Raw genomic sequence first — 19,076 nt, 5'->3', positions numbered from 1 at the left:
ATCATCTAATACAGCAGTCTTACGTCAAGACAGTATAACGGCATTTAAACCACTCATAGAAAAAAAATAGAGGAAGTTAAAAGTGACTTCTGGATGTCACCTCATCCAAACTGTTACTTAGAGATATAATTTCAAGGCTTGACTGGGCTCCTCAAGGCTTCATGCAGTAGAACTTTGAATTATCTCCAGGAATAGAGAGATAATCAGAGATTCCAGAGCTTCCTGGAACAGTTTCAGTGTTTACCCAATCCCCATGATAGAAACATTTTCTCTAGCATCTAACCACAACTTCCATGCTTCAACTTCTGCCCTTTGCTTTTTTTCATACTGCTGTGTACCTTGAGGAAGGGCCTGGTTCCACCTTCTTTGCACATTTCTCTATTAGGAAGCTGAAGATACAAGGTATCTCCTTAGTCCTTCCTTTCTCAGGTTCACTCACAGTTCTCTCAGCCTTTCCTGAGAAATCTGCTCCACCTCCCTGGCCATTGCAGAGATCCTCTCTTAGATTTGCTCCCATGATAGACTCTTTCTTTTCACAGGGAGCCCCAACATGGCCCCAGTATTCCAGATTCAGTCTTACAAGTGCCTCATCCAGTGGAATAAACACTTTCTTTGACCTGATGACTACCCTCTTGCTGCTGCAATCTGGCATGTAGTTGTCATGCTCACTGTTTGCAAGGATCCCCATTCCGTCTCTCACAAAACAACTTTCAAGTCAGTCAGCCCCAAGATAATGCTGTTGCTGATATCATTCCAGTATATATTATTCTGTATATATACAGAATGGCTTTTAGCAGCATTCACCACCTGGGCATTCTGTTCTCAGTTACTCCCTCCAGTTTTGTACAGACTTCTGACCTTGAAATCACCATCTCACAGTAATTTTGAGTGCTTTTTTATAATTTTCCCAGTTGATTACAATTAAAATCATAGTTCTTTGTACATTTTCTGCTTGTACTTTTTCCATATTAAAGAAATAATAAGGAAAACACAGGAAGATAGTAAAGTAAAAAATCACACTTTACTTGATATAAAGCACATCACAGAAGCAAAAGCAGCAAAATTATGTTTACCATGTGTGTCCCTGTTCCCTTCTTACTTAACTTTAAGTCTACTTTGGGGCACTTCTGAGCACTCAAATAACATTACCACATGCACACCACAATCTTTTTAAAGTTGTATTTAGTCAGTCACAACTGTTGAAAACTGTTGAAATTGTTTCTCAAGTCCTCTCTCCCATATACAGCATTTGTCATGTACCTGCACTTCTCACTGCTCTTTCCTGCAAGATCTTTCTACAATTTTTTATCTTTTGACTATTAATGTAACATTCAATTTCACTCAAGTGTCTGCCAGTGGTAGTGTTAGATGCCTGCACTCATGCCTAAAGAGTTGTACTATTTTGTAAGTAAAGAGAAAAATGAAGCCTTGTTTTGAAGCCTTTTACACCTTGTTCATCTACTGACCTACCAAGCAGGTCGAATATTGCCCATCCTGGTGTAGAGCCCCATAAGTCTCCCAGTTTTTCATTACCATGGATATTTCCAGTAAATTGCTCTCTGAGGTTTCTTCTGGGGTGGCTTTTTATATTTATTTTGATGGATTTTATGCTTCAGTCTTCTCTCCGAATTTCTAACAACTTAACAGTCTTCTGTCTAATCATGCAAGGCTTTTTTAGTCCTATTTTGTTTTTATTGTAAAACATCAGTATTGATCCTAGACAACAGTCTCCATGCCATGTACAAGTATTAAACCTTTTTCTGATAATTCTTTAAATTTTTCCATTAGCATTTCCTAGCATTCGCATTTTAGTTGTGTGATTTTATGCCCTGCAAGGATCCATCTTACAGAAAACATGGGAGTCTCAGTATCCTATTAGCTCTTGGAAAGTCATGTAAGCAGATAGGAATCTTTAATCTTTACACTTCTGTTCCATTTTGTAAGAGCAGTTCAGTCCATCCCATACTCATTTTTCTTTCTTAAACTCCTCCGCAAGTATTGCTCTTAGGGGAAAATACGCTTTCTGAAATACAACTTTCTGAAAGAAACCTACCTACTAAGCCATAATGGAAGGGTCAGGCTTGACCTTCCTGGAACTAATTAATGTGTAGTGTCTCAAAGTTAAACACAGTGCACATGACAATATTTTAAAAACCACATGCTGTTTAACTTACCTCCTTGCTTATAAACTGTTAATTCCTGCACAGTTTCTGAGAACTGCCAAAACTTCTCATTACCATCTTCTGCAATAAATTCACTGTTTAGAAATAAAAATTAATTGTCCATAGGTTGATTTTGTATGAAGATGTACCACAGTAAAAAACTTCAGTTATTTAAAATAAAAAATACCCATCAGCCAAATATTATTCATGACCATGTCCATAGATGGACAAAAACTGACCTGAACTGTATGGTCAAAAGATATCTTTTTATTATTTCTATCCAAGTTATTTTTATCCAACTCAACAATCAGAGCTGTAAAGCATGCAGCCTATTCTCTCGTTACAGAAAATCCCCAAAATGATCACTTTATTTTTCTACAGATATTTCAAAATCAAAATCAATTCATTTCGGAGGAAAACGAAGATGTTACTCAGTGGAAGGCAGGAACTGGGTAATCGGCCCACTAAATCTCCATCCAGCCTGCAAAACGCCTGAGCTGATTAAATACAAAGCTGCTTCTATAGCTCCTTCAAAGTGCGGGATGACGTTTCCAGTCCTGTCCACAACACTTTCCGAGAGAAAAAAGCAGTTCAGCCGCACATCCAAAAAGTATTTTAACACCCTCCGACAGACAGAAACGCTGCCAGCCCCCTCGGACAGCCCTCCTTCCCGCTCAGCGGAGGTAAACAGGGGGTCCCTCCACCCTCCTGTTCCCCAGGAGGCAGCCGGGACAGGGCGGCCCGCCGGCAGGACGAGAAGGAAAAAGGAGAAGGCCGCACGCACCTCGTCTCCAGCAGCAGGGGGGTCGCCGGCCACTTCGCCGCCAGGCGGGCAATCACGGGCTGTGAGGAGGCCGGAGAGATGCCGCAGGGCCACGGCCGGGGGCACAGAAGGGCCAGCAGAAGCGACAGAAGCGCCGCGCAGCCCGCCATGAGGTGCTCAGTGATGGCCAGACGAGCAGGGCCCCAGCGCAGCCCATTCACACTGGCCGCGCCTCGCCCTCGGCCAGCCCAGTCCAGTCCAGTCCAGCCCACTCGACCGTGCCGTGAGGTGGCGGGCTGTCGCTAACGGGGTGTGCTACGTGGCAGCAGGAGCGCGGGAACAGCGCGCTCGCCTGAGGCCCCCCCGCCGGGCCCGCTCCCCTTTGCTAGCGTCCGGCCTATCGCGTTATTTTATTTTTTTAAAATTTATTTATTTATTTTTTATTTTTTTAAGGTTTCGCCTTGTTTAGTGCAAGTGTGTGATTTACGCAGGGTGCCCTAGGCTTGGGTACTGGTGGCTGCAGGAGGCTGAGGAGGGACGTGGCTGTGTCCAAGGACAGCAGCCCCATACCCTGGCGTTCCCGAAAGTTGCCGCTGGCTGTGTCCTAGCAGGCTGCTCTCCCTCGGCCTTCACCAGCCTACAAACAGTAGTAAAAGTCTTACTCTGGGTGAGTAGCTTCAGACATAATATACATACGCAGTTGTTCCTCTGAGAGGGAGGTATTTAATTTCCCCTTCTTCCAAGTTTTCCAAACTGACTTCTATTTTGAGATGTGTTTTGTTTTCCATCTTCATATTCTTTTTTTCCTCAAGCGGGGGCTTCACAGGAACCCTGCCTCTACCTTCTGATAGCTTACCTTGGAATTTTCATACTCACATTCTCTGATTTCTAATTTTTTTCTGTGTTCAAAATCTCCATAGCTTATTCCATTTCCTCAACAAAGCTGCTACATTCCCTCAGTTCTTCAGACCTAAGAGAGGCTGGTGCTGCTGGAGCTGTGTTGTTGGGATGCCAATACAGAGCAGCTCTGCATAGTTGTTCATCCCCCAGCTGAATAAAAAATAGGGTATTGCCTTTTCCAAAATATGGCTCATGGAACTCAAAGCTGAAACCTGGAATGTCTTACTGCTGCATATGGTTTAATTTCCTTTGTGCACAGTCATCTGCTCAAAGTTGCTTCGTGGGTGGTGGGAGCCAGTGAGGATGTAACTCCAGGGAGGAGGGTATGGATTTTATAATTTGGATGGTTAGTGCTCATTGCAAATTATGGTACAGAAACTTGCCTTCACAGAATGCCTGTACTTAGCATGCTTTTTGGTATTTATCATGTCAGAGTGTGAGAAATACCTCTTGAGGGTCATTCATATGTAAATTCGGCCTAGGGCCTTGGTGGTTAGTCTTTTTTGGACTTATTCACACAAATTTGTGCTGTTAAAAGACCTCAGATAATTTCCAGCTACCGCTGTGTCAGTGGTAGCCAACTTCAGTGTTGATGGGTTAAGTAAATCATACCTAAAACCAGTAGTGCAGCCTTAATACACCTCTGCAGAAATAATGAAAACCACAGGAGTATTTATCTTGCTTTATGGGTAAGGCTATTAGAAATAACAAAATTCAGCATTTTTTCTATGGGGAAAGGCTATGATACACTGTCTAAGCAGTTTCATTTCTTTCATATTGACAGTTCAGGAGTCACTGCTGCTGCTGCTAACAGGGATGGCATGGCTAGAGTACTGTATGAGTAAGTTTGGTCCCCTTGTCTTTCTATGCTAACAACCCAGTTATGGGGCCAAACTCTTTCATCCATATAAAGTAAGTACACATGTGATGAACTGATAAAACACACTTCCACCACTCCCTGGCAAAGTTCAAAATGCTTTTGATGAATTTAAAATATCTCACACTACACTTGTTCTGCACAGAATAGCCTATAGCTGGTTTATATTGACCATCTACCAAAAAATATGCCAGCCCAAGTAATCCTATGGTTAAAGGAATTGCAAGTTGCTTTTTTGATGTTTCTTCAAGCAAAAAAGATGTACATAGCATATTCCCCATGTGTATACATTTACCATGCATTTTTCACATCTCCGTGTGATACAATGTGATGGTGGATTCACCCACCTTACCCTAATCTATCAATTGCTTTTCTATATAAAGTTATTCTGTTACATTTTATTTTATATTGATATTGAAGAGTCTGCTATTGTTGCTTAAATGTCAACTCCTAAGCTGGTACTTGTTTAATCTTGAGGTGTTACAATTTATGATTTGCCATACAAGAAGATAAATAAAATCTGTTTGCACTGGCTATGGAAATATAACTAGCTTTGAATTCAGTGGCAAGATAAAGCGGTAGCTCTGAATCAAAGGTCAGATCATTAGTCCGTGGTGAACTACAGAAAATAGCTAGTCCAATAGTTTTCTTGAGAAAAGATCCTGTCTGCTTAAATTCAGAGATCTCTGTTAGACAGAAAGAGTCTCTGCTGAGATATCTCTTGCATTTAGGGTTATTTTTTTATTAGGGGCCTTAAATTTCTGATCATAGATAGGCAAAATTAAATTGGAAGAGACCTCAGGAGATCTCCAGTCCAGCCTCCAACTAAGAACATGGTTAGGTCTGAGGTCCAGTCAAGTGTTGAAAAAAAAATACACAGCTGACACGGCTGACACCTGCACAACCTTTCTGGGCAACCTAATCCATTGCTTAAGATACAGTTTGGATTGCTCCTTGGAAAGAAATACAGTGCTGTAAGAGAACATTCAATTTCTTCTAAAACCTATTGCATATTTATCAGTTTTTACTTTGTTTTGGTACCTTAACTACATTCCAGCCATGAAGAGACAGTACACACTTTAAAAAGATCTGTTTCTGTATATTGAGAAAGGCAGATTTTAATCTGTTAAACAAAATGCAAACCTAGAAGATGGAGAGCAGACTTAATCTTCATTTTTACAGCAGAATTTTATGTAATTAGGTATTTCAAATAACACTTGGCCATTCTTGTACATACATTCCATATATATGTGTGTGTGAAAAAACGTCTTAGTTCTCTGAAACCATTTTTCAGCAGAACAGAAAAACAATTAGAGCCAAAATTTAAAATTATTCCTATCACAGCTGTGCAAATAGGAATTGATTATCATAGCAGTTTCAGTGTGAATAGCGGGAGTGATTAATGAATGCTTCTCCATAAGATGCAAATGTTTAGTAAGTCACAGCAAGCTATGTCTGTTTTATAGAAACAGTAGCAATAAGTGAAAATAAGTTGAGCTTCATCAGCATATTCAGTTAGCTGAAAATAAAACTTTATTTTCTTAACAGACTGAAAACAATTCCATGGTGAAAGGCTCCCTTTCTCCCTAATTTGTAGGTAATGTAAATGTCAAACACTAACCAAAAGATATTCCTGTTACATGGTTATGTAACTGGTTAACTGATGGCCTCCTGAGCAGTAGCTGCTGGCATCCTTTTATCTTTTGTTAGATTGGAAGATTTTGTTAGGTTCTCTTCAGAACCTGTCAAAGTTGCTACTATGACAGGCATTTAAGGTGTTTCCCTAAAAAGATTCCTAAATCCTAAAAGGATTCTGTACTGCATCACTTTTTGTCCATTCCATTATAGACAAGCCATAGTTTTTTGATTAGCATATCTCAGTATAGTGTTGTTCTGGAGCTGACCATACAAAATATGTTTCATAGTCTGTTAACTTTTTATTTTTATTTACAGGGATGAACCAGTGAAAGAAAAAATGATGCAGAAGTAATATAAGCCTGGTTTCAACAGCTCACAGAATCTGCTCAGTGGCAACTTTCTAGCAATGAGAATTTATGCTGCTTTGCCATGCCTGTGCATACAGCTGCAGGGATAGTAAATAGCTTGCTGCCAGGATGCTTCTCTTTCCAACTTTTACTGAAAAGAAAAAAAAAAAAGAAAAAGAAAAAAAAAGGAAGCTGAAGCAACATTTTGCTTTGTGAAATAAACACAGAAGTTACAGCCTGTTATTTAAAATTATCCACCTCGAAGATCTGGAGAATATACTTCCTGGATCAGGTTAATAAACTTCCTAAAAAACTCTAGGCATGTCTGTACTGTGGAGAACAGTAAAATGTGCTCGTAATGGGGGATGCAGCTCAGTTGGGATACTGGCTCAAGTTCATAAGCAATGCCACTGTTCTGCTGTGCCAACAAACAGTGTGGTTGTATTGATTTTTGTATTGCCCTGACTCCTACCATGCCAAATCTGAGCAACAAACTGCACCAGTGGGTAACTGCAGGGCTTATCTACAATGTTGCAGGGTTTTTCTGAGTTTGTCTAGGCTAAATCTTACTTTATTATTCCTGTGTCAAGCTCATCATGTAGCATGAGTTGGCACTTCTGATGCCAACTAACAATCTTGGTTGTTAACTGACCTGTGCTCACAATTAATCTCTTATTTACAACATGCTGTGAGGTGTTTGGGGCTGAAAAAAAGAACATTTTTCCTTCTTTCTCTAGTTGTAAGTTGTGAATTTATATACTCAGTGAAACACAGGTGATATGCTGATGATATATAATTTAGCCTAAAATTCACAATAAGTTATTAAATCACCATTGTTGATGATTCAAATAATAGCCACATACTTGTATATTAGACATGATTTGTCACATGCAACTGTTGGGGAGATTATAACTTCAGAAGATAAAATATTTATAAATAAAATGCGCAAAGCTGAGTATTTTTACATTAATTGATAAACTGGTATGTGCAATGAAGTGCCTCAGTGCCTACAATGCTGGCCACATAGTGCCACACCAGCACCAAAAGAGACTTTAGTGTGAAGGTAGAGGTGTATTCACTGAGAAAATACACTATTTCCCAGAATAGGGTAGTAGGATTTGAACTGTAGGCCTATCATGTAGGGATCAAAAGGTGCTATTGCTACATGCAAGATGGAAAATATAAAGATGAAATGTACCTGTACAACAAAGTATATCAGTGATTTTTCCTTTTTAGTCAGATAAATGAGCAGAATTCTGAATCCTTTCCAGAATGCCTAAAAATATGTAAATTGGGAAATTAGCTGGTGAGTCCTGAATATGCAACTCAATATGTCAAGCCACCTTTGACAGAAGCGAGGACTGCAGACCCATGATTTACTGTCTACTCAAAGCCAAGTGCAGTTTTTCTTTGAACAAACTCTTCTATCCTTTTTAAACTGGGTTAGAATTGCAATTGTATTTTCACCTGTGCAGGGTACAGACTGCACCATCCAGAGTGCTCCAGTGATAGCATATGCTGGGAGGCAGGGCTCTTTCACAGCAGCTCCTGGCTCAGGCTGGATTACAGACTCAGCAGAAACCATTGTCTTGCAAGGCAGCATGGGCTCTGGAAGAGGTAACTTGTGCAGTAACTCCCTGTTCCTGGTTCTGCATGGAGCAGCATTCAGGTCACAGCAGAGCTGGGTGCCAGCTGGCTTGCAGGCTTTGTGTGACTGAGCAGCTGGAAGGACAAATCTCGTGTTTATTCCTCACTTCCCTTTGAATGTCTTGCTAGTGCACTTCTAATGCCTGAACAAAAACTGTAATACACTTCTTGAAAGAATCACATAAGCATAGAATAGTTTGGTTGGGAGGGACCACCAAAGATCATCTAGTCCAATCTCCCCTGCCTTGGATATTTCCAGGGATGTAGCAGCCACCACCTATTGTCCAGCCATCTCCAATGTTTCACCAAACAAAAATGTCCTTCCAAACCCCTGTGCATTTTGTTGTTTAAATTTCACAGTGGTGACATGGAATTACACCTGTCTTCTATGATGCTGTGACTCTTGACTGGACAAAGTGCTGAGCAACCTGAGGTGACTTTGAAGCTGGTCCTGCTTTATGCATGAGTAGAGCAAGCTGGCCTCCAGTGCACTCATCCAGCCTAAACTATGTGGTGTGATTTGCTGTGCTACTTATACAGAATTTGCTTTGCACAACTTACATCAGTAGATAAAGTTGCCGAAGTTGTAGGCTGCAAGCTGTAAACTTTCACCTAGATATTTTCAGCACATGTTATGGTCAAGTAAAAGAAGGCCCCAGAGCCAGTTCAAGTCAGAAGACAAGGAAATTGCAATCAGCAGCAGAAGCTTCCACCTTAGAGAGAAGTGGCCCAGACACTATGTAGAGACAGTGAGGGGACACAAGGAAGAATGGGAAGGCCCCAGTCAGAATCACAGAATCATGGAGTGATTGGAGCTGGAAGAGGCCTCTGGAGATCATGTAGTCTAAACCTCTGCTAAAGCAGGTTCACCTAGAGCAGGTGCACAGGATCATGTCCAGGCAGGTTTATAGTATCTTCAGAAACTCTCTGGGCAGCCAGTGTCAGTGGTCTGTCATCCCCACAGCAAAGAAGCTTTTCCTCATATTTAGATGAATCTCATTGTGCTTCATGTTGTGCCTATCATGAGCTTAATATTACTACTGGAACCATCAGTTGCATGAGAGGTGGGAAATTTCTAAGGGCATAATTGCCCAGCAATTTTTTTGTTCGAGGTCTTTTTTGGGGAGCACCCAGCTTAAGCTGTAGCACTACTTATAAAAAGGACTTAATAGAAGAGTCTCTTTTTGGCTTATTGATTTAGTGAAAACCTTGTTGAATGCTGTTACGGTGGCTGGCACGTGTAATACCCGTAACAACTGTTCTGCGACTCTTAAGTGTAATTTACTTTAATTAAAAATTTGTGTAGCTAAAGTGAAACAGAACAAGCTGGCTGCTTTATTGTGTGAAATATGACAGATTTGTTTCCAAAATTTGTGGAACAAATTTTAATGCTGCTTTTCTGGTTTTGCTGTGTCCCTTCTATTGGTCTGTCCTTTTGTTAACGTTAGAAGTAGCCAGTAGATGAGTTTTTTGTCTGTCAGGGGTCATTTCAGCTCACTTTTCAATGTGAAAAATAATAGTTATGGACAAGTAATCTAAAGCATTCCTTCCAGCAATTTATACTAAATATCTTTAGAGGGAAAACTGAAATATTACTTTTGAATTATGCAAATCAATATTTTATGTCCTTTTCAGTTAATCTGAGTATATAAAATTTGCAATTTTTATGATTTACACACAAAGATAATTGCAATCCATTTGGTGAAGGCATCTTTAAAAATCAATGTAAAAAATAAGTTACATGTAAATGAAAGAGAAGCAAAAAGTGCAGCCACAAGCCATTACAAATATAATGAAAGTGAATTTAGTGCTCAAGATTTTTATGACCTTCTGTTCTTAAACAATTAAGAAGGTCTTTTGAGTTTAATGCAAACTGGAGAAGACGCATTTCCATGCACATATATATGATTTTCCAGACTAAAGGAACACTGTGAGAATTAAAGCTCCCAGATGAAAAATAAAAATTATGATTCCTATATCTCTGAAGTCAGCATGCTGTATCCATCAATAAATTATAAAATGTGTGCTTTAAAATGTTCATAAACCATGGAAAAGTAAGGAATTACAGGAATTGTAATTTCTGGAACATATACATATAAATTAAATTCCAGATTTGTAGTAGCCTAGTATATTACTTTCTCTGGCACTAGCCAGTCAAAAATCCAAAGAAGTGTAGTCCCAGAAAAATAAGGAATCACTGAATGCTTAAATAAAAAGTTGTGGCTTATATCTATATACAAAGTGATTAAAATATGCATATTTCTGGAGCTTTGCACCTGTGTATTGAAGTGATTGCACGTAATTAGCAATGTGATTATCAAATATGTTTTCGCATGCCGCATATAATTAGACTTACAGAAACACACTACATTTAGAATATTTTAATGTAGATAAACTTTGAGGGCAGAAATGAAGTGTTGTTAAAGAAAAGCAAATTGTTTAACTCCTGATGTGCCAACTGCTGCTACCTCTATCTCCTGTATCCTTCTGCTGGGAAGAGCAGTGGGATGAGCTTTTCCTCCCCATCCTTAGTGCTGCTAAAGGAGCAGTGTGCAGCTCCAAATTGTGGGACACTGATGACACAAAAAGGAAGGAAAAAAGAAGGCAACAGGATTAGTGCTGGATCAATGCTATCTTGATGCATCCTCTTTTGAGTAACTTTGTCTCTGAAATAAAATGATCATTATAAATTAAATGGTCACAATTCTATGTGATTACCATATGGTAATCACACAGAATTAACACCTCAAACTATGGGAAAGTTATGCTTGTCTATTAAATTGTAATAAAGATAGGTTTCTGTCTGGAAAACATGGCTTTATTTTGGGTTCCTGTTATTCTGTGATCCTGATTTCCCACATTAAATGAAGTTAAATCAGAAATACACTGCTTGTAGTGGTTATTCACATTTGATATACTTCTGTTCATACTATAATTTTGATAACTGGCAGTTGTCAACAAGAACTTATATTAGGTCAATAAACTTGGGCCTTCTGAAAGGATTAAGGTTAAATTATAGGTCTACTCTGTGATGCTAATGAATGAAAAGTGAAATCCTGCTTGCTGGAGGCCCCAGCAAATTTTTTCAAAAGAATCTTTCGAAGAGTCTTCCTTTCAAAAGAAAGTGTAAGCTCCTGTTTTCCCCACAGCCTTGCTATAAATTTGGGGTTCCCAAACACTTTATTAAAGGAATGCAATTATAAAATGTCTGGACAACTTGCATCCTACTATTTCTTAGCAGTTGGGAAAGATGATGATAATTGTGCTAAAAACATCTGTATTTAAATAAAATACATTTATAGCATGTGAATTTTTATGTTACAAGCATCAATTTGAATATTTTAATGCTTGTCAATTTTCAGTTATGCTTGCCCAAAACCATGGGAGAGGGTACAGAGCTGCTAATTTTTTTATAGATCAGATTCTGGTATTTCACTCACCATCAATGGTCTGCAAGCCACAGACTGCTGTGGATCATCTCTGTCTTCTCTTAGCAGTGCAATTCTTATTCTGTTACAGTTTGTGTTTTGCCACAAGATGACATGCAGTGTTGGTAGTTTCTAGGTACATGCTTCTCACTGAACCACTTCAATGTGAGATGCCCTTAGACCCCTTGGTCAAACAAACTGCTTTGACCAATCTATATTTTGATCTCCTTTTTCTGACAGCCAAAGAATTATTCCCTTATTTTTTGCCAATTCTTAATCTGAACACTCCAGCAATCTTCACCTCAACTCTCCCTCCAAATTTACAGTTTATTCATCTCAAACCTGTCACAGTGTTGAACAATTTTTCTTCCTTCTCATATTTCTTACGTAGTCACTGGTCTGTTGCAAATGAACTGCAAGGCCAACAGATCCTTCCCTCTGCTGAGGCTTAGGAGAACTATTTTTGTCTTGACATTTGCTGCCACAGATTGTCATTATAGGTTAGAATTCCTAGTTCTCATGGTAATTACAGTTCCCAACATACTTTTATCCAAGATCGTAAGATAAATTATTGCCAGAGACAGATGTCTCAAACCGGGATTTCAAACTGAGTATGAGTTTCTAACTTCTCACCTACAATGCTACTGACTTTTCTGTGCTGTGACTGTTGTAGATTGGCCAGATTTGAGGCAATAGGAGTAATTCTGCTGCAGCCTCAGCTGTGAAATAATTTACATCCCTTCAGCATTAAACCTGAATTCCTCTCAGCCTTTTCCAGAAGTCCAACTGAACTTTAACTGATGATGGGACCAGTATTTCACTAATCTAGGGAGGATAATTTAACGAATAAATATTACCATTCTTATATATTATGTATACACAAAGAGAAAATATTAAATCTTTGTATGGCCATAAGTTAGGGAAGAACCTCTGATTGCATGCCTTTAGGTGCTTCCAGAATGATAGTTAGATAAAAAAGAGTTAAGAAAAATCCCCAAAAAAAAGGACTGAATTGTTCTAAAAATTCTCATAGCAGCACATTAAAAAATGCAGTTCTTGAATTTAAACTTCAAAGGGTCCAGGTTGGCTTTCTGAAAAGGATCCAATAAAGGTCTTGTACAAAATAGCAGCAGCCCAGAAAGTGATAGCAGTTCTCAGCTTGCTGTGATTTTCAGTAAGGGATTGGAGGTAAGTTATGAAAGAAAGGTTCAGACTTGCAGACAGCTGTGAAAGCCAGATAGGGGTGCTAGAAGTTGAGCCTGATCTACCATTTTCCATGTTTTTTCTTCATTTTCCCCCTCTATCCCACAGAGATCAGATGAAGGACTCAGACATCATGTACTACCAAATTGGGGTTTTTTTCCATCTTGGAGAGGAAAACTTCTTTGAAGATTTTTTTGTTGTTTCTTTTGGGGCTTTTTGGTTTTGCCTTTTGTTTGTTTGTTTGTTTGTTTATTATTTTTACATTACACACCAAAGACTGAAAAGATTTGAAGGAAAAAAAAAAAAAAAGGAGAGAGGAAAGGTCTAGTGGATCATTTCTAATATTACTTCAGCTTTTTCTCAGAAAACGCTAAAGTTTCTAGACTTCATATAGAGTTGTGATGGGGATTTGGATCAAGATAAGCCTATGTCTGTCCATGGCACATCTGGAAGCCTGTTTTGAAGGAAAAGACAAGATATGGCCTTCATAACTTTGAAAACATCAAATTTTCCATTTGAGTTGAAAATTTCACTTCTAAGCACAAGCAGAGGTGCTCAAGATGAACTGATAGTTGGATAAGTGACATTTGATGGGTCCTTGCGGATTAAGAGCACCTGAAAGGAAGTAAATGGCTTTCGTGTGATGCTAGGAGTAAGTAGCTGCTTCTGGTGACGCTTATCACCAGGTGGCAGCATTACACAGTCTTGCAATTCCTATACATTGCCGCATGAGCCGTTCTGGGATCTCGGTGGGAGGGTTGATAAGAATATTTGCTAGTTTTTGTTAGGCAGGAGGAAGCATGCATCAATTTCAGAAGAGTTGTATCTCTCTGTTGATTGACCTCTCTGATCAGATACGAAGCTGCAATATGAAAATGTGGGCGCTGACTTCTTGGACACCCTGATCTTTAAACAAGGGAGTTTATCACATGCTGCTAGACTGTTCTTTACTAGGAAAACCAAAACACCATATGAAAATGCAGTATGATTGATGAAAGATATCACATGGTTATCAGAGTGACTGAGTCTGAAGCATCTCCATTTGGACACAAATGTGGAAAAGTAACTGAATGTGGTGCAGGTGACATGCCTTTTATCTGTAATAAGTACCCAAAGGCTTTTCTACACTCTAAGAGTTTACATCAAAAATACTGCTAGATTCAGAAGGCTGAGGGCTGGAAGGAATATGTGTGAGGACACTTAATTTTTTCTATGCACAGGGCAGAAATGAGAGAACAATTTCCTGTGTCCTGTGAAATACTTTCCTCATGCTGCCCTCATGTTGCAGATTCTGATTGTAGATAGCATATGCAAGCACCCTGTGTTGAGAGTCTGGAATTGCAAAAACCCACCCTGTATTTCATACTCTTTGTTTTCTCCCTTTGGCTGCTTGTCATTTGATATGATTTCAATAAATGGAATATTTCTCACTTCACTCAAAAATATTTTCCTGCTCACCGATTCTATCTGGCCACATCATGAAGCCACACAAATCTTTTGAATGGCAACAGCAGCCAGAAGCCCTTTGGCTAATTTTCTTAGCATCATCCTAGTTTCAGCAGGGATTATTGCTGGATACCAGGAAGGCTCCCTGAGTGCTATTGTCTGGGCAGTGGACTCCAGTAAGCCCATATGCTGCCTTGCATGCCAGAGATTTTCTCTGCTAGCTAACACACTCTAACTTCAAGCTGAGTTTTGTAAGTGTAACTTGGTTACATCACAGTACAAAATGAAAGAGGGTGAACACAAATTTTTCTTGCTTAAATTGAAACCTGCAAATGCTCAGCAATGTTGTCTCCATTAGTACATTAAACATGTTCAGAAACTGTCTTGGGTACTGAAATAGAGTGACATGGTCTGACCTACACTGAAGCTATAATCTTGGTCACTGAGTGCTGGTGGGAAATGCTTTCTGGAATGGTTGACTCCCAAATTATATCCAGGAGTTGTTTGAGAGAGTGCTAATTGGCACATGCCCAAACAAGGTTTGAACATTTGGTGATTCTTTATTCTGCTAGATGTCCCCGTTGCAAAGCCCAGGAGTGAAAAAACAAAAGATGACCAAGCTTACCTGGTAGAAATGGAATCTGCCTTTAAATATCTTGTTTTGGCATTATCTAAAAGAATGTAGCTCAAAGTTGTCAGATATGTTCCTTTAATGGGAAACTATCTTCGCAGCCATTGTAACCTAAACAAAGGTATTGAAAGGTATTGTATTAGTTCTATGAGGAGTTACATGGTTGTAAACAAAGAAAAAAAGAAAAATACTAGAATGTTGGAAGCAATTTATCATGTTCCAGTTGTACAAGGTCAGTGTCTTATAGAGGTGGAATTACGACTACTCAAAGTGTAACATAGCTGATCCTTTCTCTCCTAAGGAAAGCATGCAGCAGTGTGGTGTAAGGAATGACTTGCAGAAGCTCCTGCATATGGACTGGCACATATGAGACATTGAAAGCATTGTTTCTGTAGGGGTTGCATTCTGAGTAAAGGAAATTAAAGGTGGTCATAGGTTTAATAATATTATTACACCCAGAAAAGGAATGACAAGCAGAAGTGTAGAGTAGCAAGCCTTATGCTGAATTGCAACTTCACAAGAAATATGTTGCTGGCAGTATAATGCATAAATTGTTTTACAAGGAAGAATAAGGCACTCAGTGTGCCATTGAAATGAAGGTTTGATAAGAGCACATATTAGAATTTAATCTGACGAAAAATAAGGGAGGTCTACGCTTTAAACATTGAAACAAATTAATCCCAGACAAACTACTTTAGTTAGCATTCATTTATTTATTTAACAATTTCTATCCTCATGACAAAGGAAGCACCTGGCACTTGCTGCATGATGAAAAATTGGTTTATTGAAAATATCAACTGGCTACAAGTATTGAAACAGCACAGGTCAAGCAGTGATAAATAATTTAAAGAAACCAGCGTGAGGTAGGTGTCACTTTCATTTTACATTAACGGATCTATTAGATGTTAACCTTGTCAGACATGTAATTGCTAAATGAAATCACGTTTTTGAACCTTTGGTTTATGAAATATCACTTGCTTACTCATGCATTTTGTACAAACCTTGATGCTGGCACTGACACTGTTTCACATGCCCAGTGCTTCAGACTATCAAGTACTGTAATATCCTTTAAAATATGTTGTAAGTATGCCAATTTTTGTTTTTAGAAACCTGGAAGATGTGTTGAGCCTGGGAATTGGCAAGGACAAGGGATATACTGCATTGGGATTCTAAAATATTTTTCTTTGGAACACTTTTACATATTAGCCTGTTTCTGGTAGAAATTATGGTAGATTTGGCATGTAAATTTTAACAGGTGAAGGTATTCTGACTGAAATTGTCTCAAAATTAGCTTTTAACTGACTTTGTATTTTCCTTGTAGTTAAAGTCTCATTGGAGATTTGTAGATGAGTTATGTTTGAAAGGGAAAACGTTGTGATTGAGCACTGTTTGCAACTTTTAGGGCTTCATTTTTAACCCAGTCATGATCCCATTAAATCAATGGGAACATGACTGTTTTCAAAACGACCCTTTTCATTGCTTCATTGATGCTGAGGAGTTACAGCCATGGACTTGCAAAGAAGCTAAATGATTTTATTAGAACTTAATTCCACAGGGACTTGCACAGTAACGTGGGCCTCTATAAAGAGAGCATAAACTACTACCAAATGAAAACTCTATGTTGTTGGTTGTGCCATGGTTTGTGACTCTACATAAAGTGTGGTCCACAGGCCATCATTTATAGCATTCAAATTTGTAAGCAAAAGCCTGCCTTTGAAAGCTGCATAAATACATTGATTCTTGTGGCTGCAAGTAACTTCTAGTTTCGGGAAAAGGAGAACCTTTTAAAAGTCAAGTTTTTTCAGCTAAACATCATTATAAATATTTTTACTTCTCTTGTACATCTATTCTATTGGTTTTTTTTTTACCAGTCTTCATGAATCGGTAACTGTCTTGTGTAAGTTTAAATAAATAAGAATTTAAAATTCTACTGAAATTGAGTGTTTCTGTTTAGCAACTTTAGTTTTGAGCTCCTTTGCATGGAGATGAAGGTACAGTGTTAACAATCTGGTATTTAATGAAAAAATTCTGAATTATGATATTCCTGTATCATGCTAAAAGCATCAGAAGAGATACTTGAGTCTAAATACTTTAGCAGCACTTCTATTTCAAATGAATTTAGCCATATTTCTTGTTAAGTAGTGAATAGGCTGAGATATGAACAAAATGCTCTTACCTTACACATATAAATATTTAAATTTCTCTAGGACAGGCTTTGTGTCACCTAGAAAAAGAAAGAGGTTAGAAGACAACCTCATTAAGTCCACACTTTGGAGGCACAGGGAGTCTGAGAGCAGGTGAGCACAGTGGTGGCCAAAGCAGAGAAGAGAGTCTGGTCTCCCTAAAGAGAAGATGGGTGCTCTGCTGCTCATGCTGGAAAAGAACACGGTGATTTTTCAAGATAAAAATTCTGTTTTCTACTTCAATAAGAGTCAGTGAGTGCACATCTCTTGTCATTAGAGGAAGAAGACTAAATAGGTTTGTTTGACACCAGACTCTGAATTCTTCCAAAGGATGAAAGGACTTCCAGTACCATGGTGCATGGCTGTATGAGGATGAATTTCACCAAGTAATCCACGGTGCTCTCCTTAAAAAAAATTCAGTGAATGTAGAAGTGCATCATCTCTTTTCATGTTTTGGCAAGACCCAAAAACTTGCCACTGTCAGACTTTTACTGGTGTAATACCCCAACACTACTATGGGATGCTGGGAGTGTGCATGCATATGTGGTAGATGTTAGGAGGTGGGTGTGTAGGTTGTTGTTCTTATGGGCATTTACAGTTTGAGCTCCTTCTGTTTAGACCATTTTCTGGTAATTTTTAAAATTTCTGGCAAGCTTTAATGGAAGCGGATACTCTACCCCCAAAAATCCAAGTACTCTCGGTTTCTATATAAAAAGTCTTCAGTTTAAAATACATTTGTCTATTTTTATAAGTTCTAAAGTTAAGTGGTCCCATGGGAAGGCACTGCTCTTCTGTTATCAGCCTTGCAGAGGTGAAGCTGTCTTTAGAGTTGAGCAAAAAAGTTGCTTTAGCACTGTCAGATATCTAATTAATCCCTCAGTAAATAAAAGCATTCTGTAATTAAATAAGCGAGATGTGCAATCAGTTCTAAGACAAAATGCTTTGCATATTAATATATTGTAATCCAGGAGCCATATGAGGCTTGGTTTTGGATATGAAGTGTTTGTAACAGACTTTTAACATTATGGGGAGCACACTGCAGGCAAAACAGTGTGTGTGGGGGGGTGGTTTTAGCAAAACTCAGTGGAGTGTGATCTGAAGGCTGAACATTTGGATGCCTGTTGGAAAAAGAATAATTTCCAGTAGGGAAAACAACAGTTTCAGGATGTGGGTTGTTGTAAACACTTAAGAGGGATTGAAAAGTAATCTTTGACACTTTAATGGAGCAGCTGCGCTGCTGGGGAACCGAAGCTATTGCCTCGGGGAGGTAAAAGTGTTCTGCAAAGGGGGCTCATGGTTTGGGACTTTGTGCTTTGTAGTCTACAAGAACCAGCAGCGCCGCGTACCAGCTAACCTACAATTAGCGAGGTAATCTGTGGGGTGATCGGTGCTGTCCGACTTCCCGGTATGAAGTCTTATGGTTATAACCACTTACGGTTATAATCACGGCCGTACCACCGCGAACGGCGCCAGACACCCGCTCCCTGCGGGAAATGGATGGGAAATGAGGAACCGAACGGAGCCCGCTCACCTGGTTGCGCCCCCGGCCCGTTCCACTGGCGGCTTCCGCCTCCCGCCCCCGCTCCACGCGCGGCCGGTCCCGGTCCGGTACCTGGAGGGGAGCGCGGGGCGGCTCCCCCCGCCCACGCCGGGCCGCCGCGCGCTCCCATTGGCGGCAGGGCCGGCGTGCTGGGCCCGCCCATTGGCTGGCTGGCCGGCCGGCCCGGCCGCGATTGGTCGGCGGGCGGGGGCGGGGCGCGCCCCGCCGGGAGCCGGGCGCTGTGTTTGGGCTGGAGTTGCGGCGGAGCGGGATCGGGAGCGGAGCTGTGCGGCTGCCGCCGGGCAGCGCGT

At 39.8% G+C, this 19,076-nt stretch overlaps 1 protein-coding gene and 2 long non-coding RNA genes across 7 annotated transcripts in view; 1 reads left to right on the top strand and 2 right to left on the bottom strand.

The window, feature by feature from the left end:
• UGGT2 (UDP-glucose glycoprotein glucosyltransferase 2) overlaps window positions 1–3,453 on the bottom strand; it is an 80,974-nt gene extending 77,521 nt beyond the window's left edge. For 2 of the 4 annotated variants that reach the window (XM_023947589.2, XM_086880878.1), the window contains exons 1-2: window positions 2,947–3,329; window positions 2,175–2,257 (exon numbers count right to left, since the gene is read on the bottom strand). In XM_023947589.2, coding sequence (XP_023803357.2) covers window positions 2,175–2,257; window positions 2,947–3,095 — 232 coding nt within the window. In that variant the 5' untranslated portion in view covers window positions 3,096–3,329. Of the gene's footprint in view, window positions 1–2,174; window positions 2,258–2,946 lie in introns of those variants that run through there. The other 2 variants (XM_023947600.2, XM_086880876.1) reach the window with 2 other exon arrangements.
• Window positions 3,379–11,216, top strand: LOC111944942 (uncharacterized). Of its 2 annotated transcripts, XR_002871467.2 has the most exons (4): window positions 3,379–3,592; window positions 4,610–4,737; window positions 6,251–6,299; window positions 6,656–7,651. It is a non-coding gene; the product is annotated as an uncharacterized LOC111944942 (long non-coding RNA). The 2 variants fall into 2 exon arrangements; XR_002871470.2 differs by lacking the exon at window positions 6,251–6,299 and having other exon boundaries at window positions 6,656–11,216.
• LOC111944956 (uncharacterized) lies at window positions 10,701–18,835 on the bottom strand. The gene is made up of 4 exons (XR_015284454.1): window positions 18,757–18,835; window positions 17,219–17,266; window positions 15,037–15,153; window positions 10,701–10,907 (listed from the first exon to the last, which is right to left on the bottom strand). It is a non-coding gene; the product is annotated as an uncharacterized LOC111944956 (long non-coding RNA).
• Window positions 18,836–19,076: the final 241 nt, after the last annotated feature.

Source organism: Cyanistes caeruleus, chromosome 3 (assembly GCF_971803275.1).
Source record: "Cyanistes caeruleus chromosome 3, bCyaCae1.hap1.1, whole genome shotgun sequence".
NCBI classification, from domain to species: Eukaryota; Metazoa; Chordata; class Aves; order Passeriformes; family Paridae; genus Cyanistes; species Cyanistes caeruleus.
Note: the sequence above shows the minus strand (reverse complement) of the source record. Positions and strands in the feature narration are given on the sequence as shown.